The 20,324-nt window shown below is 52.1% G+C and overlaps 1 protein-coding gene across 4 annotated transcripts; it reads right to left on the bottom strand.

Annotated features, from left to right (window-relative positions):
* Positions 1-2,318: 2,318 nt before the first annotated feature.
* MTG2 (mitochondrial ribosome associated GTPase 2) lies at positions 2,319-20,018 on the bottom strand. Of its 4 annotated transcripts, XM_064382578.1 has the most exons (8): positions 19,939-19,947; positions 16,352-16,444; positions 8,401-8,609; positions 6,522-6,669; positions 5,214-5,329; positions 4,309-4,527; positions 3,907-4,045; positions 2,319-2,811 (listed from the first exon to the last, which is right to left on the bottom strand). In XM_064382578.1, the coding sequence occupies exons 3-8, from the start codon at positions 8,602-8,604 to the stop codon at positions 2,417-2,419; spliced, it is 1,221 nt and encodes a 406-aa protein (XP_064238648.1). In that variant the 5' UTR covers positions 8,605-8,609; positions 16,352-16,444; positions 19,939-19,947; the 3' UTR covers positions 2,319-2,416. The 4 variants fall into 4 exon arrangements, with proteins under 4 accessions (XP_064238648.1, XP_012295998.1, XP_012295999.1 ...); XM_012440575.3 differs by lacking the exon at positions 16,352-16,444 and having other exon boundaries at positions 19,939-20,018; XM_012440576.3 differs by lacking the exons at positions 16,352-16,444; positions 19,939-19,947 and adding an exon at positions 8,759-10,525.
* Between the last annotated feature and the right edge of the window lie 306 nt (positions 20,019-20,324).

Raw genomic sequence — 20,324 nt, 5'->3', positions numbered from 1 at the left:
GTGTTAGAGAGAAAGGTGTGGAGTTTCCCCCACAGTGAGAACGGTGTTAGAGACAAAGGTGTGGAGTATCCTCCCCCAGTGAGAATGGTGTTAGAGAGAATGGTGTGGAGTCTCCCCCCCAAGTGAGAACAGTGTTAGAGAGAAAGGTGTGGAGTATCCCCCTCAAGTGAGAACAGTGTTAGAGAGAAAGGTGTGGAGTATCCGCTCCCCAGTGAGAACAGTGTTAGAGAGAAAGGTGTGGAGTATCCTCCCCCAGTGAGAATGGTGTTAGAGAGAAAGGTGTGGAGTATCCCCCGCAAGTGAGAACAGTGTTAGAGAGAAAGGTGTGGAGTGTCCCCCGCAAGTGAGAACAGTGTTAGAGAGAAAGGTGTGGAGTTTCCCCCCGAGTGAGAACGGTGTTAGAGAGAAAGGTGTGGAGTTCCCCCCCCCCAGTGAGAACAGTGTTAGAGACAAAGGTCTGTAGTTCCCCGCCCAGTGACAACGGTGTTGGAGAGAAACGTGTCTGCTTTTAGGAGGGGACTGCAAAAGCTCTAAGTGTAGCAGGGAGTCTTGGGGCTTTTTGCAGCAAGGACATTTCTGGGCAACCTGGCTCATGGTGACTTCCCCTCTGGAGCCTCAGCTTCAGTAAAAGGTGATGACCTGGCCCCCAGGCAGCCTGAGAGTCAGGCCCAGATAAAGGTTTCCAGCCTTGGGGAGGCTGGGCTGGGGGCTTAGCGCAGGCGGCACCACGCCACATCTTGAGCCTCCCCCGTAAGAGCAGCTAGATGAAAGCCAGGGATAATGATGGCTCTCTGGTCTGGGCTGATTCCACAGAACCCTTTGTGGTGGCCTGAAAGGAAAAGCAAATAGATGCAAAACCTGTCTCTGGCTTCTAGGGTAGAAGGACCTTTGAAATTATAAGATATTAAAATAAACTTCGGGTAAAAGGACTGTCATGTTCTTGCTGCAGATTTGATGTGAGATCAAAAGAGAATTGCTTCGGAAAGCCCGCCTAGTTTGCCAGGGACGCCCTGCCCCAGCGCACGTTTTCCACAATGTGGTGTTGTCTCTCCCGTAAGGGCCAAGGGTCCCCCTCTGGTCACACTTCTCTGTTTCGTCCCTCCACTTTTTTTTTTGAGACAGGGTCCTGCCCTGTCACTCAGGCTGGAGTACAGTGGTGCAATCACAGCTCACTGCAGCCTCGACCTTCCAGGGTCATGTGATCCTCCCACCTCAGCCTCCCAAGTGTCCCCTCCGCTTTCTTTCTTAGGGGCCCTCAGGGATATGTGAGAGGCATGAGACTACTTGGGGGCTTCTGTGAGACAGGCAGGCTGCCAGCAGCTGAGCTGTCCTTGTCCTGTGGGCCCTCTGCAATCAGACAGAAAAGATGATGCGGCTGCCTTGAGGGGCAAACACAGGCTCCCTTAGCTGCTGTCTCACCGAGGGAAGAGGCCTGTCATCTCCCACAGGGTCAGGGAAGGCTTGGCAACCGCCTGGCCCAGCACAAGGGTTCTCCTCCAATCCCCAGCAAAAGGAGCCGAGTGGAAATTCTGCCCTACATTAGCAGGCACAAGTGTCCTTCCACTTGTCACCACACCTGCCCACGCCGCGTCGCCTTCTGGGAGTAATGCCGACGTTCCCTGGCCCACACCCCCTTTAGTGAGCAACTCGCCATGCACACGGCAGCCTAGCCAGAATCCTGTAGCCTGGGCGGATATTGGGTGCATTCAGTCGTGAAGCCTGAGGCTCCCCGGCGCCTGGCTCCCAGCCAGCACATGGCAGCGTTCTGAAGGACAGGAAGGAGCTGGCCCTCACTGCTCTTCTCAGACGGCTGGCGTTGGAGAAAAGCACACAGCTGCCCTCGCCGCTCTGCCTGGACTCACGTCCTAGTTCCCACCACTGGTGCAGCAGTGAGCCTCCCCGACACTGGCCCCGGGCTTGTGGCTCCGTAGGGCTGTGGACAGTGGGGCGTACCCAACCCCAGTGTGGATCCAGAGGTCTCCCTCTGCAGCAAGCCGTGGAGGCGGGAGGGGCCCTGTGCTGAGAAGGCCGCTCTGCACCGCTGACCTGGGGCTCTGGCTGTGCGGTTCCGCTGAGCTCACCCGAGAGTCCATGCGTGCGCCGCGGAGACCCGGGTCAGCAGCAGGGCCACTGCGGCGTGGGCACCCCAACACCTCATTAGGGGTGTTAATCAGCACAGATGAGTCAGCTGGCTATCAGTTGGCGCGCGCTGACAGGTGCAGGAAATCCGGGAGCAGGGGGCACAGAATGCTCCTCTACCTGAGGGCATCCCAGGCCGGCGGGTGGGGTCCCTGAGAGCTAAAAGCACCACAACTCCGCCATGTCCACAAGGCACTTTCTTTATGCATTCGAAGCCACCGAGTTCACGCCCAGGTTTGCTCGGCCAGAGGCCCAGAAGTCACCCGCTCTGCCGCAGCTACCACCTGAGCGGCTCGCGGCCCTGGCCCAGCTCGGCCTCTGTGTAGGCATCATACAGCACCTTCAGCTGCAGCAGCAGCCGCTCCAGGTTCTCACCGGTCACTGCCGACAGTGCGATGACCTCCTGCCCCAAGTGATCCCGGAGCTGGGACAGATTGGTTCGGGCTTCAGGGAGGTCAATCTTATTTGCGACGATTGCGTGGGGCCTCTCAGACAGGCCCTCTTCATACATCTCCAGTTCGTATTTTAAATCATCCACTTGAGTCCACGGCTCAGGCAGAGAAAGATCCACCACGAACAAGAGAAAGCGGCAGCGCTCAATGTGCCTGAGGAAGGCAGACCCCAGGCCCTTGTTCTGGTGGGCACCTCGTATGAGGCCGGGGATGTCGGCCACTGCAAGGAAGACAGGCACACAGGGTCACCGCTGGTCCCACCCAGCACCAAGCGCGCCTTCCACCTCGAGTCTGGGAGGGAAGGCCTGGAGTCCACTGCGGAGGCTGGATTTCCTGAGTTCTAACACTTTCCTTTCAAGGAATGGCTTGAACTGAAGCCATCTGATCACCCGGGTGATTCACTGGACTAACTGCCAGCCAAGGAATTGAATGCTCGGTGATAACTGGGAGACCGGCGTGGTGATGGCTCCGTCTAGCAGGAGACACTTAACGCCTTCTTATCTTTCCGGCTTCAAATGGGATTCAAACAAAGGAAAATGGCTTCCTGCACTCTACTAATAGTCTGATTACTGATAGAAATTACTAGACAGTACTCTGCAGATATAAAGCGCCAGACGAATAACCTCGCCAGCAGGCTTACTATTTTTAATGGGTACATTGTTTTCTGGGAAAAAGTTTTATTCTTTCAAATGGCACAAGGAAAGCTTTTAAGCCACACGTTGTGATGGTGCTGCGCTTCCACAGATGAAAGCGAGGGACAAATGGGGTGGGAAGAAATAATGTCCTCAGGCTGAAATTTCCACTCAGGTTTCTAGACTGTAACTGACAGGTTCCCGGGGGGATGGGGTGTGAACCTAATTTTCATAGAGAACAGGCTGATTAAAATTGTATAAATTAAAGCCAGGCCCGGTGGCTCATGCCTGTAATCCCAGCACTTTGGGAGTCTGAGGTGGGCAGATTGCTTGAGATCAGGAGTTGGAGACCAGACGGGCCAACATAGTGAAACCCTGTCTCTACTAAAATACAAAAAAATTAACTGGGCATGATGGCACATGCCTGTAATCCCAGCTACTCAGGAGGCTGAGGCAGGAGAATCACTTGAACACAGGAGGTGTAGGTTGCAGTGAGCTGAGATCATGCCACTGTACTCCAGCCTGGGTGACACAGTGAGACTCCATTAAAAAAAAAAAAATTGTTTAAATCAGGAAAAACTATGCTACATTTTAAACGGAAAGCTAAATTTAAGAGCTACGTGATTATTTTTCTGAATTACATCATTTAAGTCTAACCTGTGGGAGATTTCTGGAAGTCCTACCTGCTATTTGCTGGTGGCCTTCGTAGTGGACGATCCCGACGTGGGGCTTTAGGGTGGTGAATGGGTAGGAGGCCACGGCGGGTCTGGCGTTTGAAAGGGCCCGGAGAAGTGAAGATTTCCCGGCGTTGGGGAACCCCACCTGGTGGAGAGAGGGAAGATGGTGGCATGGCCCTCAGCAGCACCTGTGTCAGTGTGGTCTGTAACTAACTCGATTGGTGGGAGGATTTCAGGACTGTGGGGTTCACCAAGGGCTCATGCTTGTGACCGAGTCAGCACTGTACTCACGGGAAAACGGTGAGCCGCAAAGCTGTTCTCTTTTTGGTCGCTGGCAAACCCCCATGGAGAACAGGGATTTTCTAGAGTTCAATGTGTACAGATGCTGTTGGCAGAGGGGACACTTACCATCCCGGCGTGGGCCACCGTCTTCAGCTCCAGGTGGAGAACTCGCTGCTGTCCTGGCTGTCCAGGGGTACAGGTCACAGGGGCACGGTTGTCATTGGCCAGGAAGAAGCGGTTGCCTTTCCCTCCCGCCCCGCCCAGTGCAGCGATGTACTCGTCGTTCAGGTGAGCCAGGTCAGCCACAACTCTGTTTCCCTCCTTCACCAGCGTGCCCACGGGGACCTGGGAAACAGCAAGCGCTCATCAGCTGAGCTGTATGAGCAGTGAGGAAAGGTGACCGTAACTCTCCCGAAGCAGGCGCTAAGGGAAGAAGACAGGAGTGGACTGTGCCCGCGGCGGCTGCCAGTTTAGGAACGGGATGGTGAAGCCCCACCCCACTCACCTCCGCTAACAACCCCGGAATACAAGAAAAAGGTCCCAGTGCTCCAGGGATTTCATGGGGCTGGGTACACACCCTTCTAACTGCACAAAGGGCTTTTCCAAATAGTGTTTCCAAAATATCAGGGTGAACGGAAGCAACCAGAACAAAACAGCTAATCTAAGAGAAGAATGAACTCCACTGGCAAAGGAGATGCCCAGGCCCATTGGGTGGCATGGCCTCCTCAGTCAGAGGGTGGCTCATGGCGCCAGAAAGGGAGGGAGTGTGGATGCTGTGGGCTCCAGATTTCTAAGAGAATCACTTCATGAGTTTTTCACTAGGTGACATGCACATCGCGTGACCCTGGTACAAATGCCTGTCTGGGGTTTGCTTTGGGGGTGGGGCTGCTTTCCCGCTGTCTGCGGCCTCCATTTGCACTGCGCTGTTTCCTGGCTGTGGGCATCAAGTCACAGGGGTCTCCTGAGCGGCCCCAGGAGCTGAATGATCCGAAACAACAGGGACAGGGCCGGCTCTGGCAGCCTCGGCTCACCTGGATGTAGAGGATGGCGCCACTGCGCCCGAAGCAGTTTTTACTGCCGCCATCTTCTCCATTGAAACCCTGGTAACGCGACAGGACCGATGACAGGGACTTGACTCGCTGATCAACTGAAGTGAGAACAAGAGTCTCAGTCCCTTTAAGACAGCCATGGCCTACTGCTGATACCTCTGTGTCCCTTTTAAGAACCTTAACAATGCGTATGGAAGCATGGAGTGAGGCTGCAGCGGAAGTCACAAAACCAGCAACATGACTTTTTAAAAGTGAACTTCTTATTTTCCTTCCAAAAGTGCTATAATTTCTGAAAACTTTTAAATTACTCATTTTTTAAAGTGGCTTCATTCTATGACTCTGTTGTGAACGCCTTGCTCCCAGATCGCCATCGCGTCTGTGCCGAGCGAGTGGGAATACCACCAGCACTCGGCAGCACCCGCTGGGGCCGCCGCACAGGCTCGAGCTTTCACGTGGCCAGCACGTCAGGGGCCCTGACAGGAAACACTCTGTGCTCCTGAAATTAAAAAACAAGACAAAACATGCTTGAAGCTGCTTTTTGCATGTGCTGTTTATGAACATCTGCATATTTTATAAAAATGACATCCATACACCAGGGGTTTCGGCTTTCTTAAGGCAGGCTCTCCCTGTTGGCCCGGGTGGAGCGCGGCGGCACCATCGGAGGTCACTGCAGCCTCCGCCTCCTGGGCTCAAGCGATCACTGTGCCTCAACCCCGAGTAGCTGGGACTACCAGTGTGTGCCACCACATCTGGTCATTTATTTATTTTTAAGAGACAGGGTCTCACTATGTTGCCTAGGCTTGTCTCAAACTCCTGGGCTCAAGTGATCCTCAGCCTCCCAAAATGCTGGGATTACAGGCATGAGCCACTGCACCTAGCTGGGTTTTAAAAACTTTACTTTTATATTTTTAGAGACAGGGTATCACTCTGTCACCCACACTGGAGTGCGGGGTATGATCAAGACTCACTGCAGCCTTGAACTCCTGGGCTCAAGCAATCCTCCTGGAGTAGCTGGAACCACAGGCACATGCCACCATGTCTGGCTAATTTTTTCAAAAATTTTTTGTAGATCCACAGATCTTGAGACCAAAAAAATAATTTTTTTTTTTTTTTGCCCAGGCTGGTCTTGAACTTCTGGGCTCAAGTGATCCCCCTGCCTTGGCCTCCCAAAGTGCTGGGATTATAGGCATGAGCCATTGAACCTGCCCATACATCAGGTTTTTAGTTCAAATGCACATGCAGACTCAGGGCCCCTTCCCAACTCTGCCCGTGCCACCCCAGGGCACCTGCCTCTCAGAATGACATGCCCGCCGTTGCCTCCGTCCCCTCCATCAGGGCCTCCAAACTCCTTGCGGGGCTCACTGTGGAAGCAGCTTGCCCCGGCGCCTCCGTTTCCTCCACAGACAAGCACTCTCCGACAGTCCACAAAATACCTTTTCTACAGAGAGCACAAGCATCCCACGTCATCTCAGCACTTGAGGGCCTTTCAAGAGACCACACATCCATTTGAGATGTACTTCTATCTGTGACAGCCTATTAAAATTAGAGGTTAATGACACTAACATGGCTAATCTCTTCTAAAATTCAAAGATAAAACAGCTCCCGCAAGTCAGCAGCATTTGTAGACAGAGGTAAATCCACCATGCAGATGTAAGTATTCTGTATGGACCCACACTTCAAGAACTTCAGCACTGCTTATTCTGGGTGAGACTAATTTAACAATAAACCAAACCCCAGCATTTCTAACCGAAAACACCCACATCTTGCTCACGAAATATTCATTAAATAATGTGTCTTTCCATTCCAAAAAAACCATTCCTGAAACAGTAGATCCTTATTCTCAGAAAGTTCTAATTTCCCAGGATGCGATAGGGAAGTGGAGTTAGAGTTGTTCCTGCACAATTGCCAGGCTTTCGACCCTGAACAGAGTATTTTCTGGGGCCTGAAGCAAACCAGGCTCACTGTAAAACCCTAGTGATGCAAACAGAGCCCCCTGCTGGAGGGAAAGCCGATCGCGAGGTCACCGAGGTAGGTGCAGTCTGGTTGAAGAGAGAACTAACCAGGTTACTGTTCGCTACACAGCAGCTCCGACCACAGAAGGGTCAGCTCCCTCGGCCCAGGGTGCTGCAGCCTCACCACACCCTGTGGTGCACGCCTGGCTTCTGCCACATGCACAGACAGACGCACCACGCCCAACAGCCACCCAGGCCTGCTGCTTCTGCACTCCCATCCAATACTCCTCAAATGCATCTTTTTTTTTTCTTTTAAAAGAAAATACACAAACATTTTAAGATTCTTTGGCACCACCATATGGAAAAACCATGAACTGCTATTTCCAAATCTCAATGTGTAATGTCCACCAGACAGGGAGGGCCACACCTAGACTCGCCTTATCTTCTAGGGATGAGGCAGGCCTGTGCGGACACTTCAGCTATGCGGGCACACTTCCCGCCACAGTGGCTTTTCTCCTGAAGTGCTGTTTGCCCCAGTGATGCTAATCTGTAGCCCCTCTATTCAGGAGGAATGAAGTAAGTCATAAACTTGTATTTTCTTGAATTTATTAGGGAGAATCATGTTTCAAATAGGAGGTTTTGGTAAACAGATCAAGAAAAACTGGTAAGGCTTAAAGAACCATGAAACAGAAAGTCTATTTCCTCCACTTGTTATTTTATTTATTTATTAATTTTTAGTAGAGATGGGGTTTCACCATGTTGGCCAGGCTGGTCTCGAACTCCTGACCTCAAGTGATCTGCCTGCCTCAGCTTCTCAAAGGGTTGAGATTACAGGCATGAGCCACTGTGACTGGCCCCCTGATGGGTTTTAAATCAAGAAATAGCCACATATATTAAAGGATATGTGTAATATACATGTAAGATACCCAGGCTCATGGTAAACTGAGCACCCTATACCACGGCTCTCCAAGCACCCAGCGCCTCTCCCAGCCTGCTGGGATTTGCTGAGCGTGGGACTTAGCACACAGGCCTGCATTTCACCCCATCATTTTCAAGAAGCTCCACATGCCCCCATCAGTAACATCATCAACTAACATCAACAGAGATGAGATCAAGAGGAGGACCCCAAACCACACTCTGTGCCTTCTGGGGAGTAGACAGGCAAGCTGCTCTACTCCCACATGCAGACTTGGGGCCTCTAACTTCAGAAGTCTTACCAGCTTTTTCTCAGAGAGCGGCTTCTTCCCCGGGAGCTCCTGATGCTTGGCATGGTCCGCACAGCCGACTGAGAGCAGCCTGGGAGAAACCTGCCGTGGCAGTAGCTGGCTGGGCTTGAGGCCAGCCTGCGTGGACAAAGCCCAGTGCCCCACGCCCTCAAACATGGTCCTCGATCTTGCTGAGAAAAGCCTTGCAGGTGTCATGGCCCCTACGGAAGTCAGATTGGCAAAATGAGATACTTGGTTGAATCCTGGGCATGAAACAGAAACTAAAGAGGCAGCCCCACGCAGCAGGTCTCAATGCCTGTTTCTGAAACAAACAAGTGAGCTGACAAATCCGACTTCCCTGGGCACTCACCCTCTCTGCCCTGACCCAGTCAGCCGATCTGTGACTCGGGAGCAGGCCTTCTGTACAAAGGATTTAAAACATTAAATCGCCCACAACACTAGACATGCCCTCTTATGAAATATCAAGTATCCGCTCAACAAAAATATTAAAAAGGAAATCTGAACTGCAAGTCAAAATTTATTGAAAATAAAGACACCCATTTATTCAAATATTATTAAGTGGGTAATCTTGTACAATTTTAAAGTTGTTAAACTGGAACACAACAAAAATATTAAACATGGGTCAGAGCAGCTCAGCATCCAGGCTCTGGAAACCAAGTCTCAGGGATGGCTACGCTCCTGTGTGGCCTCAGCCTCCTCAGCTGTAAGGACACTGGTACTTAGGATGGGGAGCTGTAAGGACAGGGCTGGGGGTGAGGACGGGCTGAGCTGATCCACACGGCTGGACAACAGTGGCCCTCGCTGTCGCACTGAGAGAATGAGAAGCAGATATTTGGCCTCTGCTCCTGGCTCCTGACACAGAGCTCCTAAATCCCTTGGACTTCCCAAGTGACAGGATAGTCTTCCGTTCTAATGAGGCACCTCTTGGTGGGCTCCTGGATGGCCTTGGGACAGGGCTGGTCACCATAAAGACCGAAACATGATGAGAAGCCTGGACCTTTCAGTCCCACTCCCACCCTCCACAAGGGGAGATGGGCTAGAGGCTGAGTTCATAAGTGATCATGTCTCCATGATGAGGCCTCCATGGAAATCATCCAACTAGGGGCCCTGGAAAGCTTTCGGTTTGGTGAACACGTCCTGTGCTGTGAGGGCAGACACAACTTCCCAGGGACAAGGGCTCCTGTGCTCAGGACCTCCAGGCCTGGTTTGTGCCTCTCCTCACCCAGCTGCCCGCCTCTGCCTCCTGTGGCATCCTTTATAGTAAACTGGCAATGCAAACCAACTGCCTTCCTTAGTTCTGTGAGCCACTACAGCAAATGATCAAACCTGAAGGGGTTGCAGGAACCCCCAAAGTATAGCCAAGATGGACAGAAGTGTGGGTGCCCTGCAGTTAGCATCTGAAGTGCGAGGTGGTTTGGTGTGACGGAGCCCCTAAACCAGGGGTCCAGGATAACCATGTCAGGGTCGGACTGAACTGAATTATAGGGTTCCTGGTGGTGTCTGGAGGGGACGGGTGAATAGTAGGGTACCTGGTGGTGTCTGGAGGGGACTAGTGAATTGTAGGGTGCCTGGTGGTGTCTGGAGGGGACTGGTGAATTGTAGGATGCTTGGTGGTGTCTGGAGGGGACTGGTGAATTGTAGGGTGCCTGGTGGTGTCTGGAGGGGACTGGTGAATTGTAGGGTGCCTGGTGGTGTCTGGAGGGGACTGTGAATTGTAGGATGCCTGGTGGTGTCTGGAGAGGACTGGTGAATTGTAGGGTGCCTGGTGGTGTCTGGAGGGGACTGTGAATTGTAGGATGGCTGGTGGTGTCTGGAGGGGACTGGTGAATTGTAGGGTACCCGGTGGTGTCTGGAGAGGACTGGTGAATTGTACGGTTCCTGGTGGTGTCTGGAGGGCACTGGTGAATTGTAGGATGCCTGGTGGTGTCTGGAGGGGACTGGTGAATTGTAGGGTGCCTGGTGGTGTCTGGAGGGGACTGGTGAATTGTAGGATGCCTGGTGGTTCTGGGGGGGACTGGTGAATTGTAGGATGCCTGGTGGTATCTGGACGGGACTGGTGAATTGTAGGGTGCCTGGTGGTGTCTAGAGGGGACTGGTGAATTGTAGGACGCCTGGTGGTATCTGGACGGGACTGGTGAATTGTAGGGTGCCTGGTGGTGTCTAGAGGGGACTGGTGAATTGTAGGATGCCTGGTGGTGTCTGGGGGGAACTGATGAATTGTAGGATGCCTGGTGGTATCTGGACGGGACTGGTGAATTATAGGGTGCCTGGTGGTATCTGGAGGGGACTGGTGAACTGTAGGGTTCCTGGTGGTGTCTGGAGGGGACTGGTGAATTGTAGGGTGCCTGGTGGTGTCTGGAGGGGAGTCATGAATTGTAGGGTACCTGGTGGTGTCTGGAGGGGACTGGTGAATTGTAGGATGCCTGGTGGTTTCTGGACGGGACTGGTGAATTATAGGGTGCCTGGTGGTATCTGGAGAGGACTGGTGAATTTTAGGGTTCCTGGTGGTGTCTGGAGGGGACTGGTGAATTATAGGATGCCTGGTGGTGTCTGGAGGGGACTGGTGAATTGTAGCATGCCTGGTGGTTTCTGGATGGGACTGGTGAATTATAGGGTGCCTGGCGGTATCTGGAGGGGACTGGTGAATTGTAGGGTGCCTGGTGGTGTCTGGAGGGGACTGTGAATTTTAGGGTTCCCGGTGGTGTCTGGAGGGGACTGGTGAATTATAGGGTGCCTGGTGGTGTCTGGAGGGGACTGGTGACTTGTAGGGTGCCTGGTGGTGTCCGGAGGGGACTGGTGAATTGTAGGATGCCTGGTGGTTTCTGGACGGGACTGGTGAATTATAGGGTGCCTGGTGGTATCTGGAGGGGACTGGTGAATTGTAGGGTGCCTGGTGGTGTCTGGAGAGGACTGGTGAATTGTAGGATGCCTGGTGGTGTCTGGAGGGGACTGGTGAATTGTAGGGTGCCTGGTGGTGTCTGGAGGGGACTGGTGAATTGTAGGGTTCCTGGTGGTGTCTGGAGGGGACTCGTGAATTGTAGGGTACCTGGTGGTGTCTGGAGGGGACTGGTGAATTGTAGGATGCCTGGTGGTGTCTGGAGGGGACTGGTGAATTGTAGGATGCCTGGTGGTGTCTGGAGGGGACTGGTGAATTGTAGGATGCCTGGTGGTGTCTGGAGGGGACTGGTGAATTGTAGGATGCCTGGTGGTGTCTGGAGGGGACTGGTGAATTGTAGGATGCCTGGTGGTATCTGGACGGGACTGGTGAATATTATAGGGTGCCTGGTGGTATCGGGAGGGGACTGGTGAATTTTAGGGTTCCTGGTGGTGTCTGGAGGGGACTGTGAATTATAGGGTGCCTGGTGGTGTCTGGAGGGGACTGGTGAATTATAGGGTGCCTGGTGGTGTCTGGAGGGGACTGGTGACTTGTAGGGTGCCTGGTGGTGTCTGGAGGGGACTGGTGAATTGTAGGATGCCTAGTGGTGTCTGGAGGGGACTGGTGAATTGTAGGATGCCTGGTGGTATCTGGACGGGACTGGTGAATTATAGGGTGCCTGTTGGTATCTGGAGGGGACTGGTGAATTGTAGGGTTCCTGGTGGTGTCTGGAGGGGACTGTGAATTATAGAGTGCTTGGTGGTGTCTGGAGGGGACTGGTGAATTGTAGGGTGCCTGGTGGTGTCTGGAGGGGACTGGTGAATTGTAGGATGCCTGGTGGTGTCTGGAGGGGACTGGTTAATTATAGGGTGCCTGGTGGTGTCTGGAGGGGACTGGTGAATTATAGGGTGCCTGGTGGTGTCTGGAGGGGACTGGTGACTTGTAGGGTGCCTGGTGGTGTCTGGAGGGGAGTGGTGAATTGTAGGATGCCTGGTGGTGTCTGGAGGGGACTGGTGAATTGTAGGATGCCTGGTGGTATCTGGACGGGACTGGTGAATTGTAGGGTGCCTGGTGGTATCTGGAGGGGACTGGTGAATTTTAGGGTTCCTGGTGGTGTCTGGAGGGGACTGTGAATTATAGGGTGCCTGGTGGTGTCTGGAGGGGACTGGTGAATTGTAGGGTTCCTGGTGGTGTCTGGAGGGGACTGGTGAATTATAGGATGCCTGGTGGTGTCTGGAGGGGACTGGTGAATTGTAGGATGCCTGGTGGTATCTGGAGGGGACTGGTGAATTTTAGGGTTCCTGGTGGTATCTGGAGAGGACTGGTGAATTGTAGGGTTCCTGGTGGTGTCTGGAGGGGACTGGTGAATTACAGGGTGCCTGGTGGTGTCTGGAGGGGACTGGTGAATTGTAGGATGCCTGGTGGTATCTGGACGGGACTGGTGAATTATAGGGTTCCTGGTGGTGTCTGGAGGGGACTGGTGAATTATAGGGTGCCTGGTGGTATCTGGAGGGGACTGGTGAATTGTAGGGTGCCTGGTGGTGTCTGGAGGGGACTGGTGAATTGTAGGATGCCTGGTGGTGTCTGGAGGGGACTGGTGAATTGTAGGATGCCTGGTGGTGTCTGGAGGGGACTGGTGAATTGTAGGATGCTGATGGTATCTGGACGGGACTGGTGAATTATAGGGTGCCTGGTGGTATCTGGAGGGGACTGGTGAATTGTAGGGTTCCTGGTGGTGTCTGGAGGGGACTGGTGAATTGTAGGGTTCCTGGTGGTGTCTGGAAGGGACTGGTGAATTGCAGGGTTCCTGGTGGTGTCTGGAGGGGACTGGTGAATTGTAGGGTTCCTGGTGGTGTCTGGAGGGGACTGGTGAATTGTAGGATGCCTGGTGGTGTCTGGAGGGGACTGGTGAATTGTAGGGTTCCTGGTGGTGTCTGGAGGGGACTGGTGAATTGTTGGTGTGGAAAACCCATACTTTTGGTGTCTGATGGTGGTGTGGGTGGAAACAGATCCCCACAGCGACAGGGCTGGCACAGCTGCAGACTCTAAGTGCCAGCTACTGTCACTCTCGAAGTCTCATTTCGGCGGTCACTTGTGCATTCAGCCGCTCATGGCAGCTGGTGACCCTGCATGTGCCAAGGGCACAGTGAGGAAGCTGGCAACCCTGCCTTCTAGCAGAGGACAGCCCTTCTCCCTTCATCACAAACACAAATACCGCCTGCTCCCCGAGCCCCCCATTCTTCAGCGGGTCCCACAGGAAGAACCTTACAAAGCGCTCCCTATCCTGAGTATGAGAGACGTGTACAGAAAGGGCCCCTGGTGCACGGCTGAAATCTTGCCACGAGGCCAGTGTGGGAACACAACGAGGGGACACCGCCTGCCTCCTTCCTCGAAGCAGCTTGGATGCCTCCCTCTCCACGGCCTCACTCCTCCGAAAAGGGGTCACCTCCTTTCGGGGGGGGGGTCACTCCCTCTGTGGGGTCCTTGGCTATTCTGCTTTAATTCTGAGGCAATCACAGTTACAGAAAAGTTGAAAGGATACAAAGAACTTTCTCCTGAATCACTTGAGTCAGTCGCCGATCAGACTTCCCTGCACCCAGAACATTCCATGTGTGTTTTCCCGAGACCGGCCATGACCAACAGCACCTCCTCAGGCCCTCCCACATGAGGTCCCAGCAGCGCCCCTCCCCGCAGGACAGTCTGCGTCCCAGTCCCTGCTGCCTGCAGCTGCCGCGCCTCCTCCGGCTCTCTAGGCTGGAAGGTTCCTCAGCCTCTCTTGACTCCTGGACCGCCCTTGACACCTGGGAGGAGGCAGGCCAGCTACATGCAGGACGTCCTTGTTCCCAGGTCAGCACTCTGGGGTCATTCTAATTTTCTCTTGTGGTCTTGGTCACTCCATTCTCTGCCTATAAGAAACTGGGCCTCCTTGCTCTTTAAGACATGTGTGGAGCTGCTCAAGCCCTGCTGTGATCCCCCCTCAGCGCCACGTCCCTGCTCCACACAGGTGCTCTCGTTCCCCGACTGACCGAGCCGCCATGCTGGGCCACCTCTCCATGGGATACCTCCCCTTGTTACCCTTACTGTGAATATATTTTAAAGGACCGCTGATTTTGAGATGAGTTTAGATTTGTGGACAAGGTGCAAAGGCATCCCCACGGATTTTCTCCCCAGTGTCCCCGGCAGCCGCGCCTGTGTGGCCGCCGCTGGTGCACTGCTGCTGAGTGCCAGGTGGGGCTCGGGGCTCAGCGGCTTCCCAAGAGCACCCTTCTTCTCTTCCGGGATGCAGGCCAGGATCCACTGCTTTTAACCGGCAGGTAGTGATATTTTCAAGTGCGTGAAGAAAAAAGGTACTGAGGCATTCTATACCCAGGGAAAGTATCTTTCAGAAAGGAAGGTGAAATAAAGATTCTCAGGTGGCAGAAAACCAAGACAGTCTATCACTAATATCCCTGCTGTATAACAAATGCCCAAGAAAGTTCCTCAGGTTGAAGGAAAACGATACCGGAGGGAAGCAAGAGCGACAGAAACAGGAAACATAAAACGCCACTGTTTTCCTCTCAAGAGTTCTCAAATACGTATGACTGTAGACAAAAGAACACTGTCCAGTGGGCTTCCATTGCGCACAGAGGTAATAAACATGACGGCACAACAAAAAGGTCAGCAGGGGATTAAAGGTCCCCCGTTTCTGGGACGGGCAGAGCATTGACTCTAAGCAGACGGTGAAGGCTAGGTGCGCAGACTGGAAGCTCCCGAGCAATTACTAACACACAATACAAAGACACAGATCCGAAAAGCCAACAGATACATGAAATGCTAAGAACTATCCCAACAATTCAGAAGAAAAAGAACAAAAGAACAAAAAACCGAGGGGACATATGGGAAACAATGCTGAAAGTGCACCTAAATCTCAGCGTGTAAGCAGTTTCACTAAATGCTACGTTCACAGATTCGAAGTGAAAGGCAGAGGTTGACAAAGTGGGTTAAAAAGAGCCAGCTGGTTCCTGGCTGTAATCTCGGCACTGTGGGAGGCCAAGGTGGGAGGATCTCTTGAAGTCACGAGTTTGAGACCAGCCTGGGCAAAACAGCAAGACCCTGATTTCTACCAAAAGAAAAAAAATTAGCTGGGCCTGGTGGTGCACCCCTGTGGTCCTAGCTACTTGGAGGGTGCCTGGTGGTGTCTGGAGGGGACTGGTGAATTGTAGGATGCCTGGTGGTGTCTGGAGGGGACTGGTGAATTGTAGGGTGCCTGGTCCCCTCAAACCCCCTGTGGAGGCTAAGGCGGGAGGATCACTTGAGCCCATGAATTCAAAGCTGCATTCCAGCCTGAGCAACAGAACGAGAGAATGAGACCCTATCTTTTTTTTTTTTGAGACAGGGTGTCACTCTGTCACTAACTGGAGTGCAGTGATGTAATCACAGCTCATTACAGCCCTGACATCCTGTAGTAAAGCGATCCTCTTGCCTCAGCCTCCGGAGTAGCTGGGACTACAGGTAAGTGCCACTGTGCTTGACAAATTTTTTAAAAGTTGTTTGCAGAGATGGGGTCTCCCCATTACCTAGCCTGGTTTCAAATTCCTGGGCTCAAGCGATCCTTCTGTCTTGGCCTCCCAAAGTGCTGACATTACAAGCTTGAGTCACCACAACTGCCCTGAGACCCTCTGTCTAAAAATAGAAAAATAAAAACAGTAAAGACATCAAATCTAAACAATACTATCAAAATATTTATCAAGTTGACATTTATATAATAGTACATCCAACAACTGTAAAATATACACCATCTTCCGGTGCATGTGGAACATTTGCTGAAACAGAGCATGAGATGCATCACAAAAGAAGTCTCAGTACACTGAAAAGAAGTCATGTACAGTCAGCCCTCCACATATGCGGAGTCAACAAATCTCAGGCAGAGAGGAGCCAAAAAACAAACAAAAAAAACAATACAACAATTTTTAAATTAAAAAAAATAAAGTACAACAACTATATACACAGCATTTATATTATATTGTAGTATAAATAATCTAGAGATTTTTTAATGTATGCAGAAAGGCTGGGTGCAGTGGCTCATACCTGTAATCCCAGCAATTTGGGAGGCAAAGGTGGGAGGATCACTTGAGGCCAGGAATTTGAGCACAGCCTGGGCAAAATAGTGAGACCCTGTCTCTACCAAAAAAAAAAAAAAAAAAAAAGAAAATTAGTTGGGCATGGTGGTGCACACCTATAATACCAGCTACTTAGGAGGTTAAGGTGGGAGGATCACTTAAGCCCAGGAGTTGGAGGCTGCAGTGAGCCATGATCACACCACTGCACTCCAGCCTGGGTGACAGAGCTCCTGACTGGGGGGGGTGGGGGCGGGGCCGGGAACAGTATATGAAGGACGCGTGTAGCTTACATGCAAATAATACTCCATTTTATATCAGGGACGTGAGCGACCTCCAACCAATCTCCCTCAAATATCAACCATAGGGTCTATTCTCTAACCAGAATTAAACTGAAAGTCAATAGCTAGAAAATATCTAGGAAAATCCCAAATATCTGCAAATTAAACGACCTTCTTCTAAATAATCCATAGGTCAAAGAAGAAATCAAAAGAGAGATTAGAAAATGTTTCGAACTGAATGACAATGAAAATGCACAACACCAGAATTTAAGAGATGCGGCTGCAGCAGTGTTTAGAAGGAAACTTACAGCTCTAAAGGTTACCTTGGTAAAGAAGAAAGGGCTAAAATCAGTAACCTGAGGCTCCTAATCAAGAACCAGAAAGAGCAAAGTAAGCCTGAAGTGAGAAGGAGAGGAATAATACAGAGCAGAAATGAACAAAGAAACAGACAATGAAATGTAACGGGAAAGAAACAGGTTCACTGAAAAGCCAAGCTTACTAACACCTCTAGCTAGCCTGATCAGGAAACCCAGAGCGCACAAGTCTCCACTGCCAGGAATGTTAAAAGGGTTATTTTCAACACACCTTACAGAGAGCAAAAGGACGAGAGAAGACTAGTAACAACTTTATGCCAGCAAATGCAATCACAACTCAACTTACGTAAAATAAACAAATTCCTTGAAAAATGCAACTTATCAAAGAAATACAAGAATAAACAATCTAAAACAGCCCTGTATCTACTCAAGAAGTTAAATTTATTATAAAAGAACACTCCCGGCCAGGTGCGGTGGCTCACGACTGTAATCCCAGCAGTTTGGGAGGCCGAAGCAGGTGGATCACGAGGTCAAGAGTTCTAGATCAGCCTGGCCAAAATGGTGAAACCCCATCTCTACTAAAAATACAAAAATTAGCCAGGCATGGTGGCATGTGCCTGTAGTCCTGGATACTCAGGAGACTGAGGCTTGAACCCGGGAGGTGGAGTCTCACTGAGCTGAGATTGTACCACTGCACTCCAGCCTGGGCAACAGAGTGAGACTCTATCTCAAAAAAAAAAAAAAAAAATCAGTTGTATTTTTAAGTTTCAGCTGCAAACAACTGTACATTAAAATTAAGAAAAACACCCATTTATGGTAGTGCCAAACACAAAAAGTACCTGAACATAATTTCACAATAAACCTTCAAAACCTGAACCTCTCTACTTGCAAAATACTGTTCTAAGTATTTTTCAGGGATTAACTCATTCAGTCCTCATAAAACTCTGTGAAGAAAATACTTCATCATCCTCATTTTAAAGTTGGGGAAACTGAGGCGGACAGGTGAAGAGACTCACCCAAGAGCTATCAGATGGGAAGGGTCAGGGGTGGAGCATGAAAACAGGTTGGGGAAAAAACGCAACTCGGGCTCATCAACACAAGCACAGTCACGGCTCAGCCTGCTGTAACGCTACACCACCCAGCCTGGATATTCTGGAAACCAGGCTTCCTGACACTGGTGACATGGAACCTGAAGATGAACTGCAGAGAAGGCTAATCTGCTTCCTCCTTTTTGCCCTTTCAATTTCTCTTTGGAGACCTGCAGAGTGATGTGGCCCTCCCTTGCCAGATGAACAAATTCCACTGTTTCGCGCTGCTCTTCTGTGTCTTTATTTTCCTTCTAACAAGGCTGTCCTTGAGCTGTCCAGTATAGTACCCACAGGCCACATGGGGCCATTAGGCTAAAATCAACTAAAATGTAAAAACTCAGTCCCTCAGGCCACGTCTAAGTGCTCATAGCCACATGTCGACAGTGGGTACCATATGGGACAGTACAGATGAGGACAGTGCCCTCATCACAGACAGGGCTTTTTTCAGACAAGAGTCTCACTCTGCTGCTCAGGCTGGAGTGCAGTGGCATGATCTCACCTCCCTGCAACCTTTGCCTCCTGGGTTCAAGCAATTCTCGTGCCTCAGCCTCCCAAGAAGCTGGGATTACAGGCACCCACCACCACGCTCAGCTAATGTGTGTGTGTGTATGTGTATATTTATATATTTTTTTGGGAGGAGGGCGGAGTTTCGCTCTAGTTGCCCAGGCTGGAGTGCACTGGCAGGATCTCAGCTCACTGCAACCTCCGCCTCATGGGTTCAAGTGATCCACCTGCCTCAGCCTCCCGAGTACCCGGGATTACACATGCCCATCACCATGCCCAACTCAATTTTATATTTTTAATAGAGACAGGGTTTCATCATGTTGGCCAGGCTGGTCTTGAACTCTCGACGTCAGGATGAGACACCTGCCTCAGTCTCCCAAAGTGCTGAGATTACAGGTGTGAGACACCGTGTCCGGCACTGATTCTTGACTTTACATTTTTTATGCCCATCTAAAGCAGAGGAGGCTGAGACTCAGAGAGGTTAAGTCACTTGCCCAAAGTGACACAGTGTCCTCTGGCCCCCAGCTGTTGGTGACACCTGCATTTTACGGCAGGAGTCTTCCCACTGAGGTTCGCATAAACACAGACTTCCCAAGGGTCTAAGGTCAGGATAATTTCAAAGGAATCCATTTTCTGCTCCTCAACTTTTGCTATGTTCTCTCTGCTAAAACAGAACTGCCTGAGGAGGAACTTGTGTTTAAAAAAACTGACTTCTCCTTTCCCGTCCCCCTTTCACAACGGGTCCTCCCCTTTACAAAAGAAAGGTATTCTCTAGCCGACACCGCCCGACAAGCCCCTCCGATTCCCATCGACAGGTGTGTGTGAACACCATTCCTCGGTATCTACAGCTAAGAGAACGTAAAACGGGAACAGAACGGATAACCCCGTCTCACTGGGCAAAAGCCACCCGCGGACAGTGAACTCTCTGGAAACGCTTACAATACACAACTTTTTATCATCCAAATGCGCACGTATTTATGTTGTCCTGTGCGAGTGTATACGACCAATCACCACTTTAACATTCCAGAGGAAATGTTTAGTACTGAGAGCCCTGGATCAGGGCAAATTCCTAAACAACTTGACTCGGAATTCACACGCGGCACCCATCTCTGTGACAGCAGCACCGGGGTGGCCGACACCACCTCCGACCCCAAAACGCGGTTCTGCGGAAGAGCGGGGCAGGACCGGGGAGCACGCCGCCGCTCCCCACCGCCCGGGTTGGCAGACCAGCAGCCCTCCAGGCCTCTCGGCTCCTAGGCTGGGCCTCTCCCGCTCCCAGCACCCCGGTGCCCCGCGGCCCAAGCCGAGGCCCCTCCTCACGCCCCGGCCACGACCGCCCCCGGGCCCCGCGCCCACCGCGCCCTCACTCACCTGCTCGGGAATGCGCGTCACTTCCGGGTTATCACAGGCGGCCGACCCCTTCCGGTGCCTCTAGGCTCCGGCTGCCCCCGCGCTTCCGTAGTGCGCAGGTGCGGAAGACGGGCCGGCGGACCCCGGAGGGGACACGTGAGCGGGCGCCAAGAGGAATAGCGGGAGGGCACAGAGCGCTCAGCTGTAGCCGCGCTTCTCGCCGGCGCCCTCGCTGCCGGAGCCCAGGGACAGCCGCCCCGCCCGGTGCTCAGGGCCACCCAGCTCCTCCGACCCGTCCGACGCTGTGGTCGTCTGCGAAGCCTCCCCGACCTGATGAGGACTCCGCTCTTGCCCGAGGAAGCTACGGGACAACGCAGAGCAGGCAGTGGGGACCGCAGGGCAGTCCC

This window comes from Aotus nancymaae, unplaced genomic scaffold, assembly GCF_030222135.1.
Source record: "Aotus nancymaae isolate 86718 unplaced genomic scaffold, 86718_ANA_hifiasm-v0.15.2.pri h1tg000029l, whole genome shotgun sequence".
Classification (NCBI taxonomy): domain Eukaryota; kingdom Metazoa; phylum Chordata; class Mammalia; order Primates; family Aotidae; genus Aotus; species Aotus nancymaae.
This window is presented reverse-complemented; position numbering and strand designations above follow the sequence as displayed.